General features: G+C 45.5%; 1 protein-coding gene across 1 annotated transcript in view; it reads left to right on the top strand.

The window, feature by feature from the left end:
• GGT5 (gamma-glutamyltransferase 5) overlaps nt 1-16,953 on the top strand; it is a 312,974-nt gene that overhangs the window by 58,297 nt on the left and 237,724 nt on the right. The window contains exon 2 of the mRNA XM_073563774.1: nt 9,405-9,535. Coding sequence (XP_073419875.1) covers nt 9,405-9,535 — 131 coding nt within the window. The remainder of the gene's footprint in view (nt 1-9,404; nt 9,536-16,953) is intronic.

Genomic DNA, 16,953 nt, shown 5'->3' on the forward strand with positions numbered 1-16,953 from the left:
GATACTAAGAACTACCCCACTGCCTGGGTTACTCTTGCCACGCCAGTAGGGACCAAAAGACATCAGGCGGCAGTCGTAAAGTCTATGGGACACAGTGTAATCCTGGGGAGAGACTTTCCCTTATTTTGGGACTTGTGGAACTTCAAAAGTGGCATGAATCCTCTAATTGAAGACGATACTCCGGAGCTAGCCCCTGAACCATTGCAGCAAGACGACGGAGAACCCATCTCAGAGGAAGTACTAGAATCTGCGGACTCTCCTCTGGCTGTGTATGCAGGCGAGGCAGACCAGCTAGAGGATGTTTTAGAAATGCCTGATCTTGAGGTGGCCCGTGGTAAGTTCGGGACCGCTCAGCACCAGGATCCTACTCTAGCAAGGGCGTGGGAAAACATAAAAGTCTCTGAGGGAAGACCATTGTATCCAGGGGCTCAAAACGAGTTCCCACACGTGGCGGTGCAGCAGGATATGTTGTATCACATAGACAAGGTGCGAGGGGTGGTGGTAGAATAACTAGTGGTACCTAAGTCCTTTCGCCAGGTAGTTTTGGAGTTGGCACATAAACATCCCTTGGGAGGACACCTGGCGGTAGAAAAGACAAAACACCGTATTCTGCAACGTTTCTTTTGGCCGGGTCTAGTGGGAGATGTGACCCAGTACTGTCGGTCATGTCCTACGTGTCAATTGACCACACCTATGTCACATTTTAGAAGCCCCTTAGTGCCCTTACCAATAATAGAGGTGCCCTTCGAGAGGATAGCAATGGATATAGTCGGTCCATTAGTTAAATCTGCCAGGGGTCATCAGTACATTTTGGTAGTATTGGATTACGCCACGCGTTATCCCGAAGCAGTGCCCTTGCGGAATGCCAATGCGAAATCAATTTCAGAGGAGCTGGTTAATATGTTTTCCCGCACCGGCATTCTGAAAGAGATACTTACGGATCAAGGGACCCCCTTTATGTCTCGTATACTTAAGGATTTATGTAAACTACTAAAAATCTCCCATTTGCGTACCTCAGTATATCACCCTCAGACTGATGGTTTGGTGGAGCCCTTTAACAAAACCTTAAAGGGAATGTTGAAAAGGGTGGTGGATAAGGACGGGAGAGATTGGGATTCCCTACTACCATACCTCCTGTTCGTTATATGTGAGGTACCCCAATCCTCCACAGGCTTTTCACCTTTTGAGTTGGTTTATGGGCGGTGTCCTAGAGGCCTGTTAGATATTGCCAAGGAGACTTGGGAACAAGAGGTGACTCCTTATCGCAGTGTAATTGAACACATAACACTTATGCAGGACCGAATTGCAGCAGTTATGCCAATAGTTAAAGAGTGTTTAGAGCGCGCACAACATGCCCAAAGCACGGTATACAACCGAGCGGCAAAAACACGAGTCTTTCAACCCGGAGACAGGGTGTTGGTATTGGTGCCTACCGTAGAGAATAAATTTCTTGCGAAATGGCAGGGACCATACGAAGTGCTGGAACGAATAGGTGAAGTAAATTATAAGATACACCAACCAGACAAGAGGAAGCCCGAACAAATATACCACATAAACTAGCTTAAGGCCTGGCGGGACAGGGAGAGTCTGGTGGCAGGAGCTGCCCTTGAGGATGGGCCTCGAGGGGCACCACCTTCTAAGGTAAAGGACCCCCAGGTAGCTCCGCCAGAAGTGGGTATTGCAGACACGCTATCCGAAAGCCAAAAACGAGAGACCAGGGAGTTCATACAGAGGAACGCAGATATTTTCTCGGAACGTCCTGGCCGGACTCACCTAATTAAACATGACATTGTTACTGATCCACAGGCGCGGGTACGGCTAAAACCATATCGAATTCCGGAGGCTCGGAGACAAGCCATTGCCCGGGAAGTGAAGAAGATGTTAGAGCTCGGGGTCATTGAGGAGTCCCGGAGTGATTGGGCTAGCCCTATCGTACTGGTGCCCAAACCCGATGGGACTATCCGATTTTGTAACGATTTTCGGAAAGCAAATGAAGTATCGAAATTCGATGCCTACCCGATGCCAAGAGTCGATGAACTGATAGAGAGACTGGGTTCGGCCAGGTACATATCCACTATTGACTTAACAAAAGGTTATTGGCAGATTCCCCTCACGGAATCAGCCAAAGAGAAAACTGCCTTTGTTACACCCCAGGGATTATTCCAGTACCGAGATATGCCATTTGGGTTGCATGGTGCCGCAGCCACCTTCCAACGTCTAATGGATATTGTCCTAAAACCCCATTGCCAGTATGCATCCGCGTACTTGGACGACATCATTATCTTTAGCGATGAATGGGACACGCATTTGTCAAAAGTACAAGCCGTCTTAGACTCCCTAAAAACAGCTGGGTTGACTGCCAATCCCAAGAAATGTACGTTGGGATTGGAAGAGGCTCGCTATCTGGGATATAGCATAGGGAGAGGCGTAGTGAAGCCTCAAGCCAATAAAGTGGACGCTATTCAAAATTGGCCACGACCGGTAACCAAAAAAACAGGTTGGAGCTTTTTTAGGGATCGTTGGTTATTATAGGCGGTTCATCAAACAATTTGCGACCATCGCAGCTCCTCTCACAGATCTTACTAAGGGGTCGAAATCTGTCACAATAAAGTGGAACGCAGAAGCAGAGGAGGCCTTCAGCGATTGAAAACAGTCCTCTGTGACCAACCAGTGTTGGTTGCACCAGACTTTAAACGGGAGTTTATTGTCCAAACGGACCCCTCTGGGGTGGGCCTCGGCGCGGTTTTGTCTCAAGAAGTAAATGGCGAGGAACACCCAGTGGCCTATCTAAGCAGAAAGCTCACGAGAGCAGAAAAGAACTACAGTGTAGTTGAGCGGGAAGCCCTGGCTGTGAAAAGGGCCCTGTGCACCTTGCGCTATTATTTACTAGGTCGCCAGTTTAGACTAGTGACGGACCATTCGCCCCTAACATGGATGTCCCGGGCAAAAGAAGGCAATGTGCGGGTGACACGCTGGTTCTTAGCATTACAAGGGTTTAAATTTTCCGTTGAGCACAGGGCGGGCACATCGCACAGAAATGCAGATGCGTTGCCTAGAACGCACTGCTTGGTGACTCGTCGTGTCCGACCCCACGGGCTCGAACAGAGGAGGGGGGTGTGTGAGGTGCCAAGGGGAGAGGTACTAGAAAACAGGTATATTTCTCCCCGTTTCATTTCATATGTCTCCCTGTACTGATGATGAAGCCAGTTTATTTCACTGCAATCCAGTCCTGGTTTCCTTAGTGATCAGCATGGAAAGGACTGGTAATTCCCCCTCCACTTATTCAATCCAGGTTTTGGTTTCCTGACTGGTCCAGCTGATATAATCTGGAGGAGCTGGGATCTCTCAGTCTATCTCGTCTGCTGAGCTGGGAGCTGACACAGAAAGATTACATGGACTTGTTTGCTGTTATATAGGTTTATTTTGTAGTTAGCCTGCTATTGTTAGTTAGTGGCCAGACGGCCTTAGATGTTTTATTTCATGTTTGGCATGTGTAACATTGAATAACAAGTGTGCACAATAAATATGCCGTGTCCATATTCATGTGGAACTTGCTAGTCTGCTGAAGTGACTTCATAGCCACTCGCTTGTGCCAAAGCAAAGATCCCAGCTGAGCTATCTATTCCCACAATGTATATATTTTTCCATTATGATGAAATATTTTCTTAATATTTGTCGCACAGCACTTTACTTATTAACCCCTTCACCCCCAAGGGTGGTTTGCACGTTCATGACCGGGCCAATTTTTACAATTCTGACCACTGTCCATTTATGAGGTCATAACTCTGGAACGCTTCCATGGATCCCGGTGATTCTGACATTGTTTTCTCGTGACATATTGTACTTCATGATAGTGGTAAAATTTAATTCAAATAACTTGCGTTTATTTGTGAAAAAAACGGAAATTTGGCGAAAATTTTGAAAATTTCGCAATTTTCCAACTTTGAATTTTTATGCCCTTAAATCACAGAGATATGGCACACAAAAAACTTAATAAATAACATTTCCCACATGTTTACTTTACATCAGCACAATTTTGGAACCAAAATTTTTTTTTTGTTAGGAAGTTATAAGGGTTAAAAATTGACCAGCGATTTCTCATTTTTGCAACACCATTTTATTTTTACGGACTACATCACATTTGAAGCCACTTTGAGGGGTCTATATGATAGAAAATACCCAAAAGTGACACCATTCTAAAAATTGCACCCCTCAAGGTGCTCAAAACCACATTCAAGAAGTTTATTAACCCTTTAGGTGCGTCACAGGAATTTTTTTGAATATTTAAAAAAAAATGAACATCTAACTTTTTTTCACAAAAAAAATACTTCAGGTTCAATTTTTTTTATTTTACCAAGGGTAACAGGAGAAATTGGACTGCAAAAGTTATTGTGCAATTTGTCCTGAGTACGCTGATACCTGATTTGTGGGGGGGAATGACTGTTTCGGCGCATGGCAGAGCTCAGAATGGAAGAGCTCAGAATGGAAGGAGCGCCGTTTGACTTTTTCAATGCAAAATTGGCTGGAATTCAGATCGGACGCCATGTCACGTTTGGAGAGTCCCTGATGTACCTAAACAGTGGAAACCCCCTACAAGTGACCCCATTTTGGAAACTAGACCCCCCAAGGAACTTATCTAGATATGTGGTGAGAACTTTTAACCCACAAGGGCTTCACAGAAGTTTATAACATACAGCGGTACAATTAAAAAATCATATTTTTTCCACAAAAATGATCTTTTCACCCCAATTTTTATTTTCCCAAGGGTAACAGGACCCTAAAAGTTATTGTGCAATTTGTCCTGAGTACGCTGATACCCCACATGTGGGGGTAAACCACTATTTGGGCGCATGGCAGAGGTCGGAAGGGAAGCAGCGCCATTTGACGTTTTTGGCTGGAATTGAGATCGGACACCATGTCGCGATTGGAAAACCCCTGATGTACTAAAACAGTGGAAACCCCCCACAAATGACCCCATTTTGGAAACTAGACCCCCTAAGGAACTTATCTAGATGTGAGGTGAGCACTTTGAACCCCCAAGGGCTTCACAGAAGTTTATAATGCCCAGGCATGAAAATAAAAAAATCGTATTTTTTCCACAAACATGATCAATTAGTCCCCAATTTTTTTATTTTCCCAAGGGTAACAGGAGAAATTGAACCCCAAAAGTTGTTGTCCAATTTGTCCTGAGTACGCTGACGCCCCATATGTGGGAGAAAACTACTGTATGGACACACGTCGGGGTTCGGAAGGGAAGTAGTGACGTTTTGGAATGCAGACTTTGATGGAATGTTCTGCGGGTGTCATGTTGCCTTTGGAGAGCCCCTAATATACCTAAACAGTAGAAACCCCCCACAAATGACCCCATTTTGGAAACTAGACCCCCCACGGAACTTATCTAGATATGTGGTGAGCACTTTGAACCCCCAAGTGCTTCACGGAAGTTTATAACGCTCGGACGTGAAAATAAAAAAATCATTTTTTTCCACAAAAATGATATTTTTGCCCCCAATTTTTTTATTTTCCTAAGGGTAACAGGAGAAATTGGACCCCAAAAGTTGTTTTGCAATTTGTCCTGAGTAGGCTGATACCCCATATGTGGGTGTAAAACACTGTTTGGGCGCATGGCAGAGCTTGGAAGGGAAGGAGCACCATTTGACTTTTTTCAACTCAGAATTGGCTGGAATTGAGATCAGACGCCATGTTGCCTTTGGAGAGCCCCTGATGTGCCCAAACAGTGGAAACCCCCAATTCTAACTCCAACCTGAACCCCAACACACCCCTAAACCTAATCTCAGCCCTAACCCTAGCCCTAACCCTAGCGATAGCCCTAACCCTAGCCCTAGCCCTAACCCTAACCCTAGCCCTGGACCTAACCCTAGCCCTAACCCTAATGGGAAAATGGAAATAAATACATTTTCTTTTAAGTTTATTATTTTTCCCTTACTAACGAGGTGATAACGGGGGGTTTGATTTACTATTTATGGCGGTTTTTATGTTTGGCAGCTGTCGCACGCTAAATGACGCTTTTTATTGTAAAAATAGTTTTTGCATCACCACATATTGAGAGCTATAATTTTTCTATATTTTGACCCACCGAGTCATGTGAGGTCTTATTTTTTGCGGGACGAGTTGATGTTTTATTGGTACCATTTTCGGGCACGTGACATTTTTTGATCGCTTTTTATTTCCGATTTTTGGGACGCAGAATGAACAAAAACAGCGTTTCATGAATTTCTTTTGGGGGCTGCGTTTACACCGTTCCGCGTGCGGTAAAATTGATAAAGCGGTTTTATTCTTCGGGTCAGTACGGTTACAGCGATTCCTCATTTATGTCGTTTCTTTATGTTTTGGTGGTTTTATGCAATGAAAACTATTTTATATAAAAAATAATTATTTTTGCATTGCTTTATTCTGCGAGCTATAACTTTTTTATTTTTTCGCTGATGATGCTGCATGGCAGCTCGTTTTTTGCGGGACAAGATGACGTTTTCAGCGGTACCATGGATATTTATATGCGTCTTTTTGATCGCGCGTTATTACACTTTTTGTTTGGTGGTATGATAATAAATCATTATTTTTTGCTTCGTTTTTTATTTTTATTTTTTAAGGGGTTCGCTAAAGGGGTTAACTAATGGGACAGTTTTATAGGGCGGGTCATTACGCATGCGGCGATACCTATATGTGTACTTTTATTGTTTTTTATGTATTTATTTCCATTTTTCCATTAGGGCTAGGGTTAGGGTTAGGGTAGGGTTAGGGTTAGGGTTAGGGCTAGGGTTAGGGCTAGGGTTAGGGTTAGGGGTGTGTTGGGGTTCGGGTTGGAGTTAGAATTGGGGGTTTCCACTATTTGGGCACATCAGGGGCTCTCCAAATGCAACATGGCGTCTGATTTCAATTCCAGCCAATTCTGAGTTGAAAAAGTCAAATGGTGCTCCTTCCCTTCCAAGCTCTGACATGCGCCCAAACAGTGTTTTACCCCCACATGTAGGGTATCAGCCTACTCAGGACAAATTGCAAAACAATTTTTGGGGTCCAATTTCTCCTGTTGCCCTTAGGAAAATAAAAAATTGGGGGCAAAAATATCATTTTTGTGGAAAAAAATGATTTTTTTATTTTCACGTCCGAGCGTTATAAACTTCTGTGAAGCACTTGGGGGTTCAAAGTGCTCACCACACATCTAGATAAGTTCCGTGGGGGGTCTAGTGTCCAAAATGGGGTCACTTGTATGGAGTTTCAATAGTTTAGGTACATCAGGGGCTCTCCAAACGCACATGACAATATTCCATCAAAGTCTGCATTCCAAAACGTCACTACTTCCCTTCCGAGCCCTGACGTGCGTCCATACAGTAGTTTTCTCCCACTTATGGGGCGTCAGTGTACTCAGGACAAATTGGACAACAACTTTTGGGGTTCAATTTCTCCTGTTACCCTTGGGAAAATAAAAAAATTGGGGACTAATTGATCATGTTTGTGGAAAAAATACGATTTTTTTATTTTCATGCCCGGGCATTATAAACTTCTGTGAAGCCCTTGGGGGTTCAAAGTGCTCACCTCACATCTAGATAAGTTCCTTAGGGGGTCTAGTTTCCAAAATGGGGTCATTTGTGGGGGGTTTCCACTGTTTAGGTACATTAGGGGCTCTCCAAAGGCAACATGACACCCGCAGACCATTCCATCAAAGTCTGCATTCCAAAACGTCACTACTTCCCTTCCGAGCCCCGACGTGTGCCCATACAGTAGTTTTCTCCCACATATGGGGTATCAGCATACTCAGGACAAATTGGACAACTTTTGGGGTCCAATTTCTCCTGGTACCCTTGGGAAAATAAAAAAATGGTGACTAAAAGATCATGTTTGTGGAAAAAATACGAATTTTTTATTTTCACGCCCGGGCGTTATAAACTTCTGTGAAGCACTGGGGGGTTCAAAGTGCTCACCACACATCTAGATAAGTTCCTTGGGGGGTCTAGTTTACAAAATGGTGTCATTTGTGGGGGGTTTCCACTGTTTAGGTATATCAGGGGTTTTCCAATCGCGACATGGTGTCCGATCTCAATTCCAGCCAAAAACGTCAGATGGCGCTGCTTCCCTTCCGAGCTCTGCCATGCGCCCAAATAGTGGTTTACCCCCACATGTGGGGTATCAGTGTACTCAGGACAAATTGCACAATAACTTTTAGGGTCCTGTTACCCTTGGAAAAATAAGAATTGAGGGTGAAACGATCATTTTTGTGGAAAAAATATGATTTTTTAATTGTACGGCTTTATGTTATAAACTTCTGTAAAGCCCTTGTGGGTTCAAAGTTCTCACCACATATCTAGATAAGTTCCTTGGGGGGTCTAGTTTCCAAAATGGGGTCACTTGTAGGGGGTTTCCACTGTTTAGGTACATCAGGGACTCTCCAAACGTGACATGGCGTCCGATCTGAATTCCAGACAATTTTGCATTGAAAAAGTCAAACGGCGCTCCTTCCATTCTGAGCTCTGCCATGCCCCGAAACAGTCGTTCCCCCCCACATATCAGGTATCAGCGTACTCATGACAAATTGCACAATAACTTTTGCAGTCCAATTTCTCCTGTTACCCTTGGTAAAATAAAAAAAATTGAACCTGAAATATTTTTTTTGTGAAAAAAGTTAGATGTTCATTTTTTTTTAAATATTCAAAAAAATTCCTGTGACGCACCTAAAGGGTTAATAAACTTCTTGAATGTGGTTTTTGAGCACCTTAAGGGGTGCAGTTTTTAGAATGGTGTCACTTTTGGGTATTTTCTATCATATAAACCCCTCAAAGTGGCTTCAAATGTGATGTGGTCCGTAAAAATAAAATGGTGTTGTAAAAATGAGAAATCGCTGGTCAACTTTTAACCCTTATAACTTCCTAACAAAAAAAAATTTTGGTTCCAAAATTGTGCTGATGTAAAGTAAACATGTGGGCAATGTTAGTTATCAAATTTTTTGGGTACCGTATCTCTGTGATTTAAGGGCATAAAAATTCAAAGTTGGAAAATTGCGAAATTTTCAAAATTTTTGCCAAATTTCCATTTTTCTCACAAATAAACGCAAGTTATTTGAATGAAATTTTACCACTAACATGAAGTACAATATGTCACGAGAAAACAATGTCAGAATCACCGGGATCCATGGAAGCGTTCCATAGTTATGACCTCAAAAAGGTACAGTGGTCAGAATTGTAAAAATTGGCCCGGTCATGAACGTGCAAACCACCCTTGGGGGTGAAGGGGTTAATTAATACTAATAAACACTATAAATTTTACTTGGGCTCAGTACTTCTATTTTTCTGTAGGTTATTTTTTCATTCAGAAAATATGTATTATATAGACAAATTTAAGGAAATATATGTTCTATTTGTGAAGTCATGTAAATTATTTTTTCCTTACAGGGATATCCTGAAGCAAGGAGGCTCCGCTGTGGATGGCGCTATTGCTGCTCTGCTTTGTACATCAGTGATAAATCCACAGAGCATGGGCCTTGGAGGAGGAGTTATTTTTACAATTTATGATGCGTCTACAAGTAAGAAGTTTTATTAAAAGTATTTTATTTCATTGAATATAAAAGTTCAAGTGAATCGACATAAATCCTTACAGAAATTTACACTTCTCTTACTCGATGGCTTCATCAGGGGTTCTATCTTGAACTTGTTTTTTGGGTCATGAATGAGGAGCAGAAACCTATTGTGAACCCACTTTAAAGCATCAATTCAGTTTTTTTCCTATTTCAGTACAGGAGTGGTGCAACTAATCTAAGTTCTCTTCCCCTACTACTATACTTACCGTCTGCTGTCTTCAGCTGTTTCCGACACTGCTTCAGTACCACGCTGACATCTTGTGAAGGCAACTTCTGACTGACCAGCAGTCAGCGGTAATGGTAATGAGTTCTCAACATAAGCCTTGCTCTGGCCCTAATTTGTCTCTCATAGTCTCACAATGGTATGTAAACTTTTCAGCACCCCTGGTCAAATTTACTGTTGTTGTGAACAGTTAAGCAAGTTGAAGGAGAAATGATCTCTAAAAGGCCTAAAGTTAAAGATCACACATTTCCTATGTATTTTAGGCAAAAAACAATATATATAATGTTTAATCTTTAATATTTTAAAAATTACAAAAAGGAAAATGGGCCAATGCAAAATTTTGGGCACCCTTGGAGATTTGTGTTCTCAGATAACTTTGACCAAGGTTTCAGACCTTCATTAGACTGTTAAGGTTATGGCTTTTTCACTATCATCGTTAGGAAAGGCCAGGTGATGCAATCACGGGAAGCAGATACGAATCATGGACAGTTGTTAAATAGAAGTTGGGAAGGACGTGTGCTCACAAAATGGCCCTTTTTACCACAACAGAAACATACACCCGCTTACGCCGGAATACAGACAATTTGCCAGCATGAGATGTCGCATCCACCTGCATGTGTTCCACAGTAGGCTCAGTACTGACCCTCCTCTACCCCAGACCTCCCATCACCAGAGGTGACGCCCTATCTCTCCTGCAAAGACAGTGATCAACTCGGATCACAAGAGACATGGCTGCTTCAAGGAAGTCAGGAGTCTCAGAGAGCTAAAGCATCTCTTACTCTCACTGAGAGGCCCTCACAGAACTGTCTATGGAGGGTAGGGTCATTCCACCTAGTGTCCGTGGCCCACCTCCAGAATTCAGAGCAATACTCCTCTGCCAGGCGGTCTCCATGCTGAAGTTGGCATAGAGAGGACTTGGCCAGGGAGACGTGATTGAGGTCATCACACACAAGACCCAGAGCCTAAAACAATCCCTCCACTATCCGGAGTGACTGTGAGTCAGACGGGAGAGACAAATCCCATGCTTGTGGGTCCCCCTGGAGGAGAGAGATTACAATCCCCACCCATTGCTCCTCTGTACCTGAGGATACCAGAAGCAACCTGAAATAAAAGTTTACATGCCTCACGGGACACCACAAACCTGTCCGGTAAATCAACTGTCATGATCTCAGTGTGGGTTTGACTCGCACACGTGGGGTTAAAGTCTGGAACCAGTGCTGATGACTGGCATTTCTGGGGTTAAAGGTTGTGATCCCAGTGCAGGCTTACCTGCACACCTGGTGCTGTGATTGTGGCCTCTCCCTAGTTCAGGGAGAGGCTTCTTATAGCCTCAGGACGCTCCCATCCCCGTCAGCTATACTTTCGCCCTTGGCATTATGTGGTGACCCCTGAGTGTGTTTGTGCTGTGTTCTGGTTGCTTGATTCTCTGTGTACGACTCGGTCTGTTCTCTGGATATTGCTTTGGATTCTGCTTGGTACCTTCTATGTCTGTTTGGTTTTGACTTCTGCTTGGCCCTGACTATCCGTTCTGTCTCATCCCTGGTACTTTACTGATATCTCTGTGTATGACCTCCGTTTTGCCTGACTCTGAGTATTTCTGTATAGTGTCCTGTCATCTCTGAAAGCAGGATGCTAAGCCCCGCCCCCTTTCAGTTACATGACCGTAGGTCCTGTGACTGCTTGCTAAACTTCAGCGTCCACAGGTCCTGTGTATCTGTACTTTCCGGCTGCACCTTTCCCCGGGCCCCCCTACAGTGCAGGTGAGTCCCTGCTCAGTGGAGGCTGCACGCCGGCGCTGACAGGATCCTGACATCAACTTTGGGTTCTACAACGGTTTGCCTGTAGAGCTAGACCCCCCACACCAGATGTAATAGGGTTCTGTGAAACCACTGTGCGCAATTCCGCCACCTCCAGACTGAGCTGCTCCAACTGCCCTGTCAGAGCTGACCTTGGATCCATTACGGATCAGAAAAATTGATTGCTGTCTGAGTTAATGTCACGATTCGACTGGTGAGTGACCTGGGACCTCTCCTGGCACTAACACTAGGGGAGCCCTAGCTTGCCCTGTTCCCCAGGATACTTCAGATGGCGAAGACACTAGGGCCTCCGCCCTTGTCCTACCTCCTAGATTAGCCCTTTGTCGGTCCTCTTCCCCCACCCATGGAATAGTGGGCGCTACTGTGCATCGCAGTACACCAACCTGACAGACAGGGTAACAAATACAAGGGTAAACTGAAAACTCCACACACACAAAATATACACTCACATATAGCAGAGGTATTCACCAGGGTGTGTAAGGAGGGGGAAGAAAGAAATACAATGAAGGATAAGGAATTACCAAACATACAAACCAGGCAACAGTCGCTAATAAATTCCTCCAGCACTCCTTCACAAAACCAATTTCTCCCACTCCTATGTCTTGCAGCTAACTCAGATAAGGACTTGGTAATTGAGCCCTGATTTTATAGGGGAAAGGAGTGGCTAACCGAGCACAGCTGAATGCAGGAATTTCCAACATGGCTGATTAACCCCTGTTCTGCTGAAAGAAATAAACACGTTTAATACACTGTAGAAGTGCTTCTTTTCAGCGGCGGAGTAGGAGCCACCAGATGCTGCGGTCTTCTGGCTCCGCTCTGTTGCGGTAAGCCCGTGACAGATGCTATATGTGGCTCATACTGTATATATCAGGCTATGTGGGGGGGCTCCTGTTGTTTATGGGAGGCTATGTTGGGCTCATGCTGTATATAGGTGTGGCTCAAGCTGCATATAGGAGGCTATGTGGGGCTTATGATGTTTAATGGTAGGCTATATGGGGCTCATGCTGTTTATAGGAAGCTATGTGGGGCTCATGCTGTAAAGCTGTATATTGGAGGCTATGCGTAGCGTATGCTTATATAGGGAGGCTATGTGGGGCTCATGCTGTATATAGGGATGCTATATGGGGCTGATACTGTATATAGCAGGCTATGTGGGGTGTAGGGATTCAAATCGCTTAGGTGTGACGGGAGACAACCAGGAGGCACGTTCCTTTTAAAAGTTCACAGGGTTTATTGTTTCATAACCCATAAAGAAGCACATAACACAAGGAATAGCCTTTAGCTCAGGCGAAAGCAAACATAAGTGTCCATGATTTCAGGCTCAGTCCTGGAGCCTCAGCAAACACAGGAGGCTTATCCGTCTTCACATACAGCCAATATACATAGGCCTTCCCAGGTCAGCAGCCTCAGCGCGTGGTCTTCAGGAAGGTAGCACACCTTCCTCCACATAGGCCTGCTGGGACCTTCCACATGGCTCAATCAGATCCATGCACTCTCTCACGTGACCTACTCTGGTTACCTTATATGGTCCGTAGCCACGCCCAGCGGGTCACATGGCTATGACCTCATCACAGGTCCTTCAAGCATTCATACACATATACTTTATTATGACACTCAAACACACCCCTGGGTGGATTTGTAGATAGCTCTCGCTGACACAGTGTAACAACAGCTCAGTAGTGCCTCTGCTGATCAGCACATAAACAAGCCTTCATCCCAAGGCCACCTACCTTGAGATACATAATGATCCTTCAGCATCCTATACCCATTACCACAATGGATATGACTGTAGGCCCGTCCTGGGACACCCACACAGCGCCCCCTAGCGGACATAGTGGTCACTGCACCACATACCTCCCTGTTGTGAGTTCATTTTCTGGTCTACCAGTTGTGAGCTCTCCTTCCAGGCTCCCTCTGGTGGTAACAGGAGGTAGTGAGGCTGATTTAATCAGTGGAGATCTGCCACCTGATAAGGCGGATGACGATTGGACCTCAGGAATCTCAGACTGGATTTAAGACAGCCGACGCCCTATTCTGGTGCTGGTGATTCCTTCTGGCTTGTCAGGTCTTGGTTCTCAGCTCTGTTCCAGTCAGCTCAAGCTAAGTTTTTCTGCTAATGTTCACACTTGATTTTGTTGGTCTATTCAGTTTTTTGTGTGGTCAGCCAGCCCCGGCTGGGGCTGTGCTGAATTTCCACTTTTATTTATCTGTATTTGCTGATTTGCTTTTTTGTCCCTTATTAGATTGGCCTCTTTTTGCTCTGTCTCAGAATATTTCATAGTGCTGATATAGTGGGAGAAGTCTAGTGACTTCAGGGTTAATTTTGTTATCAGAAGTGTTGGACATTATTTTTGTAGGGTTTTTGGCAGATTGCAGACAGTGTCTTTCCTTTCCTATCCTTTCTAGTTAGTTTGGGCCCCATCGTTTGCTCAGCCTATTTTCCTGCCTGTGTTTGTGTTTTCATCTTGATTCACCGTCAGTACATGTGTGGGGGCTGTCTTTCCTTTGGGGTCTGCTCTGGGGCAGTTAGTTTTCCCCTTTTCTTGCTTTAGGCTTATTTAGTCCTCCGGCTGTGATGAAGCGTCTAGATTCATCGTAGAAACACTCCACGACTGCTGCTAGTTGTGTGGTTAGGATCAGGGATCTGCAATCTGCATAGTTACCAACCTCTCTGGTTTTCTGTGACTTAGCTTGTTTTGTTTTTTCCTCCTCGGTGACCCATTCATAACACTTCCCCCCTCTGTTCAAACTTGTGGGGTTGAACACATGACATCACCCAGGGATCTCGAGACCGGGCACCCATGTCACCTTGACCTACAAGTTGCGAGGACCGTCTCCATCTGTTTCGGAAGTCATGCTGCATCATATTTACGTTAGGCCTCCACCACCCCCAGCGGTCAGTATCTTGGCCTTGGGCTTTGGCCTTCCCATCAACGTCCGTCAGCGTGACCAGACACTCTTTAGTCTCCACCTGTCTGCAGTGCGCTCCGTCACCGGACCCTTCTCTCACTGGCCGGCTCTCCCGGTTCTTACGATCATGAGTCCCATGTCCAGTTGGGCTAACTGGCTGGTCTGAGTCTGACCCTCTGTCGCTACGTCCACCACCGGGTCTCGTGCCTATGCTACTAAGATTAGAACTGCCACTTGCGGTCTCTCGACGTTCTTGTCTTCGACTACCTGTCCTTTCATTATTTGGAGGATCCCCTCGGGTCCTTACACCTTGGGTTGGATGTGGATGCCACCTGACGTTCTGTATCTGCTTATTCATCTGCAGTCGATCCTGTCTTAGCTGCTTTATCTCCTTCAGGTACGCTACCCCATATTCCAGGAGCAGGCGAAGGTTCACAATGCTTTCCATCGAGCCAACCACAATGACTGGAACCATGTCATCTTCAACAGCTACTTGGATTTCCACAGCAGGTGGGATCCTCACTCTCTTCACACTGGATCGATTTACCATCTCCTGCATCACCTTTCCAAGTCTGCCAACAACTTTCCCCACCAGATTTCTGGTTACCGCAATTATGTCTTCCACAAAGCCCAGCCGACTTTGAGCTTCCCTCGCAAGCTCCAGACGTCGAGCGGCTTTCCTATTACGCACCATGAGCATCTGTTTCGTGTGGAGACATTGTAGGTGCATCTCTTTCAGGACAGCCACCCTTCTCTCTGTGTCTTCCGTTTCTGCCAGTATCACCAACTGGTCTGTCTCTGGTGCCCAGTTCACACTATAGGCCTTTACTGCCCTTTTAAAGGTCTCATGCACACCCTCGCTGGCACATGCTTCTCGCATGTCTTTGGGTACCTCTATCATGCACTTGAAGGTCATGGACTTGCTCTCATCCTGGACAGACGGCTCTGGGTTTACCACAGACACTTCCCTCAAGATATCTGCCACGACCAGGTGACTGTCTTGCGCAGCTCTTGGCTCACCATCTTCCTGAGATTTACAGTCTTCAGGACCCTTTTCCAAGATGGGCTTTGGCAGTTCTGCCTTGTTATCACTTGGGCATGGCCGCTGTACATCTTCGTCGCAGCTCTTCTCCCGCAGAAGTCCTTTTACTACTCCTCTGAGTTCTTGGAGAACTTTATCCCGCTCCTCTGCCAGGTAGCGACGCTCATCCTCTCTCCGGAGAATCTCCTGTTGATGCTTCTCTTGGGCCTTTCTGAGCACCTCCATATCCTTCACTATAGCTTTGTTCATAGTTTGACATACTGACAGGTGACCTCTGAGCTCAGAGACTTCCTTCTCTAGCTCATCCACTCTGTGCTCAGCTGCTTGCCTTAGGACTCTTTCCCGTTCGACATGTTCTTCCACTGTCTCCTTTATCACCTGTATCTCACGATCCTGTTCTCTTTTGTCCAGCACATGTCTCACCACTACCTCTTTAATTACATCGTCAAAGGGTACCACTGGGTCAGTCCCGTCAGTCTCATCTCCCAGCCCACCATACGAAACATCTTCATCGTCCGACCATACGTCATCAAACACGACAAAGTCTCGGCCCCTCTCAAAGGTATGCACTAAGTTTGGTGGCATACTACCACCTTGACACTTCCCCTTTGCCATCTCAATCATAACTCTGATCACTGTATCATTCACAATGACCCCATGGTCGCAGCGAACCCTGACATTTTTCTCGGTCAGAGATAAAACGAGAGGAGTTCCTGTCAGAGTCACCTGGCTCTTTGAGTCCAGCCTACCAGGGACTCCTTCCCGGTGTAGCATCACAGTACACACCTGTGGCCCATCGTTATCAGGAAAATACATGCCACACTCCTCAAAACTCATACACACACTGCGGTTCCCCAGACATACCCACTGAGACAACCAGTGCTGTCATTTCCTGAACCACCCCAATTTGGGTTGCCGCCCCCTCCTGGGACTCCACCCCTTTTTGGGTTACCACCCCAATTTGGGTCACCACCCCCTTTTGGGACTTTATCTTGTTTCACCGTCAATACATGTGTGGGGCTATCTATTCCTTTGGGGTCTGCTCTGGGGCAGTTAGTTTTCCCCTTTTCATGCTTCAGGCTTATTTAGTCCTCCGGCTGTGACGAAGCGTCTAGGATCATCGTAGGTACGCTCCACGGCTGCTGCTAGTTGTGTGGTAGGATCAGGGATCTGCAATCTGCATAGTTACCAACCTATCTGGTTTTCTGTGACTTAGCTTGTTTTGCTTTTTCTCCTCGGTGACCCATTCATAACAGAGAGCCCTCTCAAGAGTGGCCAAGCGACCCTCGAGCTGCCGCATACACTGCAGGAGTTGCTGCTGTTCTGCCATCTCTAGCCAGATCCTGGCACTAGTATAATGTTAAGAATGGCG

The sequence above is a fragment of the Dendrobates tinctorius genome, unplaced genomic scaffold (assembly GCF_039654945.1).
Source record: "Dendrobates tinctorius isolate UK_male_01 unplaced genomic scaffold, ASM3965494v1 ptg000397l, whole genome shotgun sequence".
Taxonomy (NCBI): domain Eukaryota; kingdom Metazoa; phylum Chordata; class Amphibia; order Anura; family Dendrobatidae; genus Dendrobates; species Dendrobates tinctorius.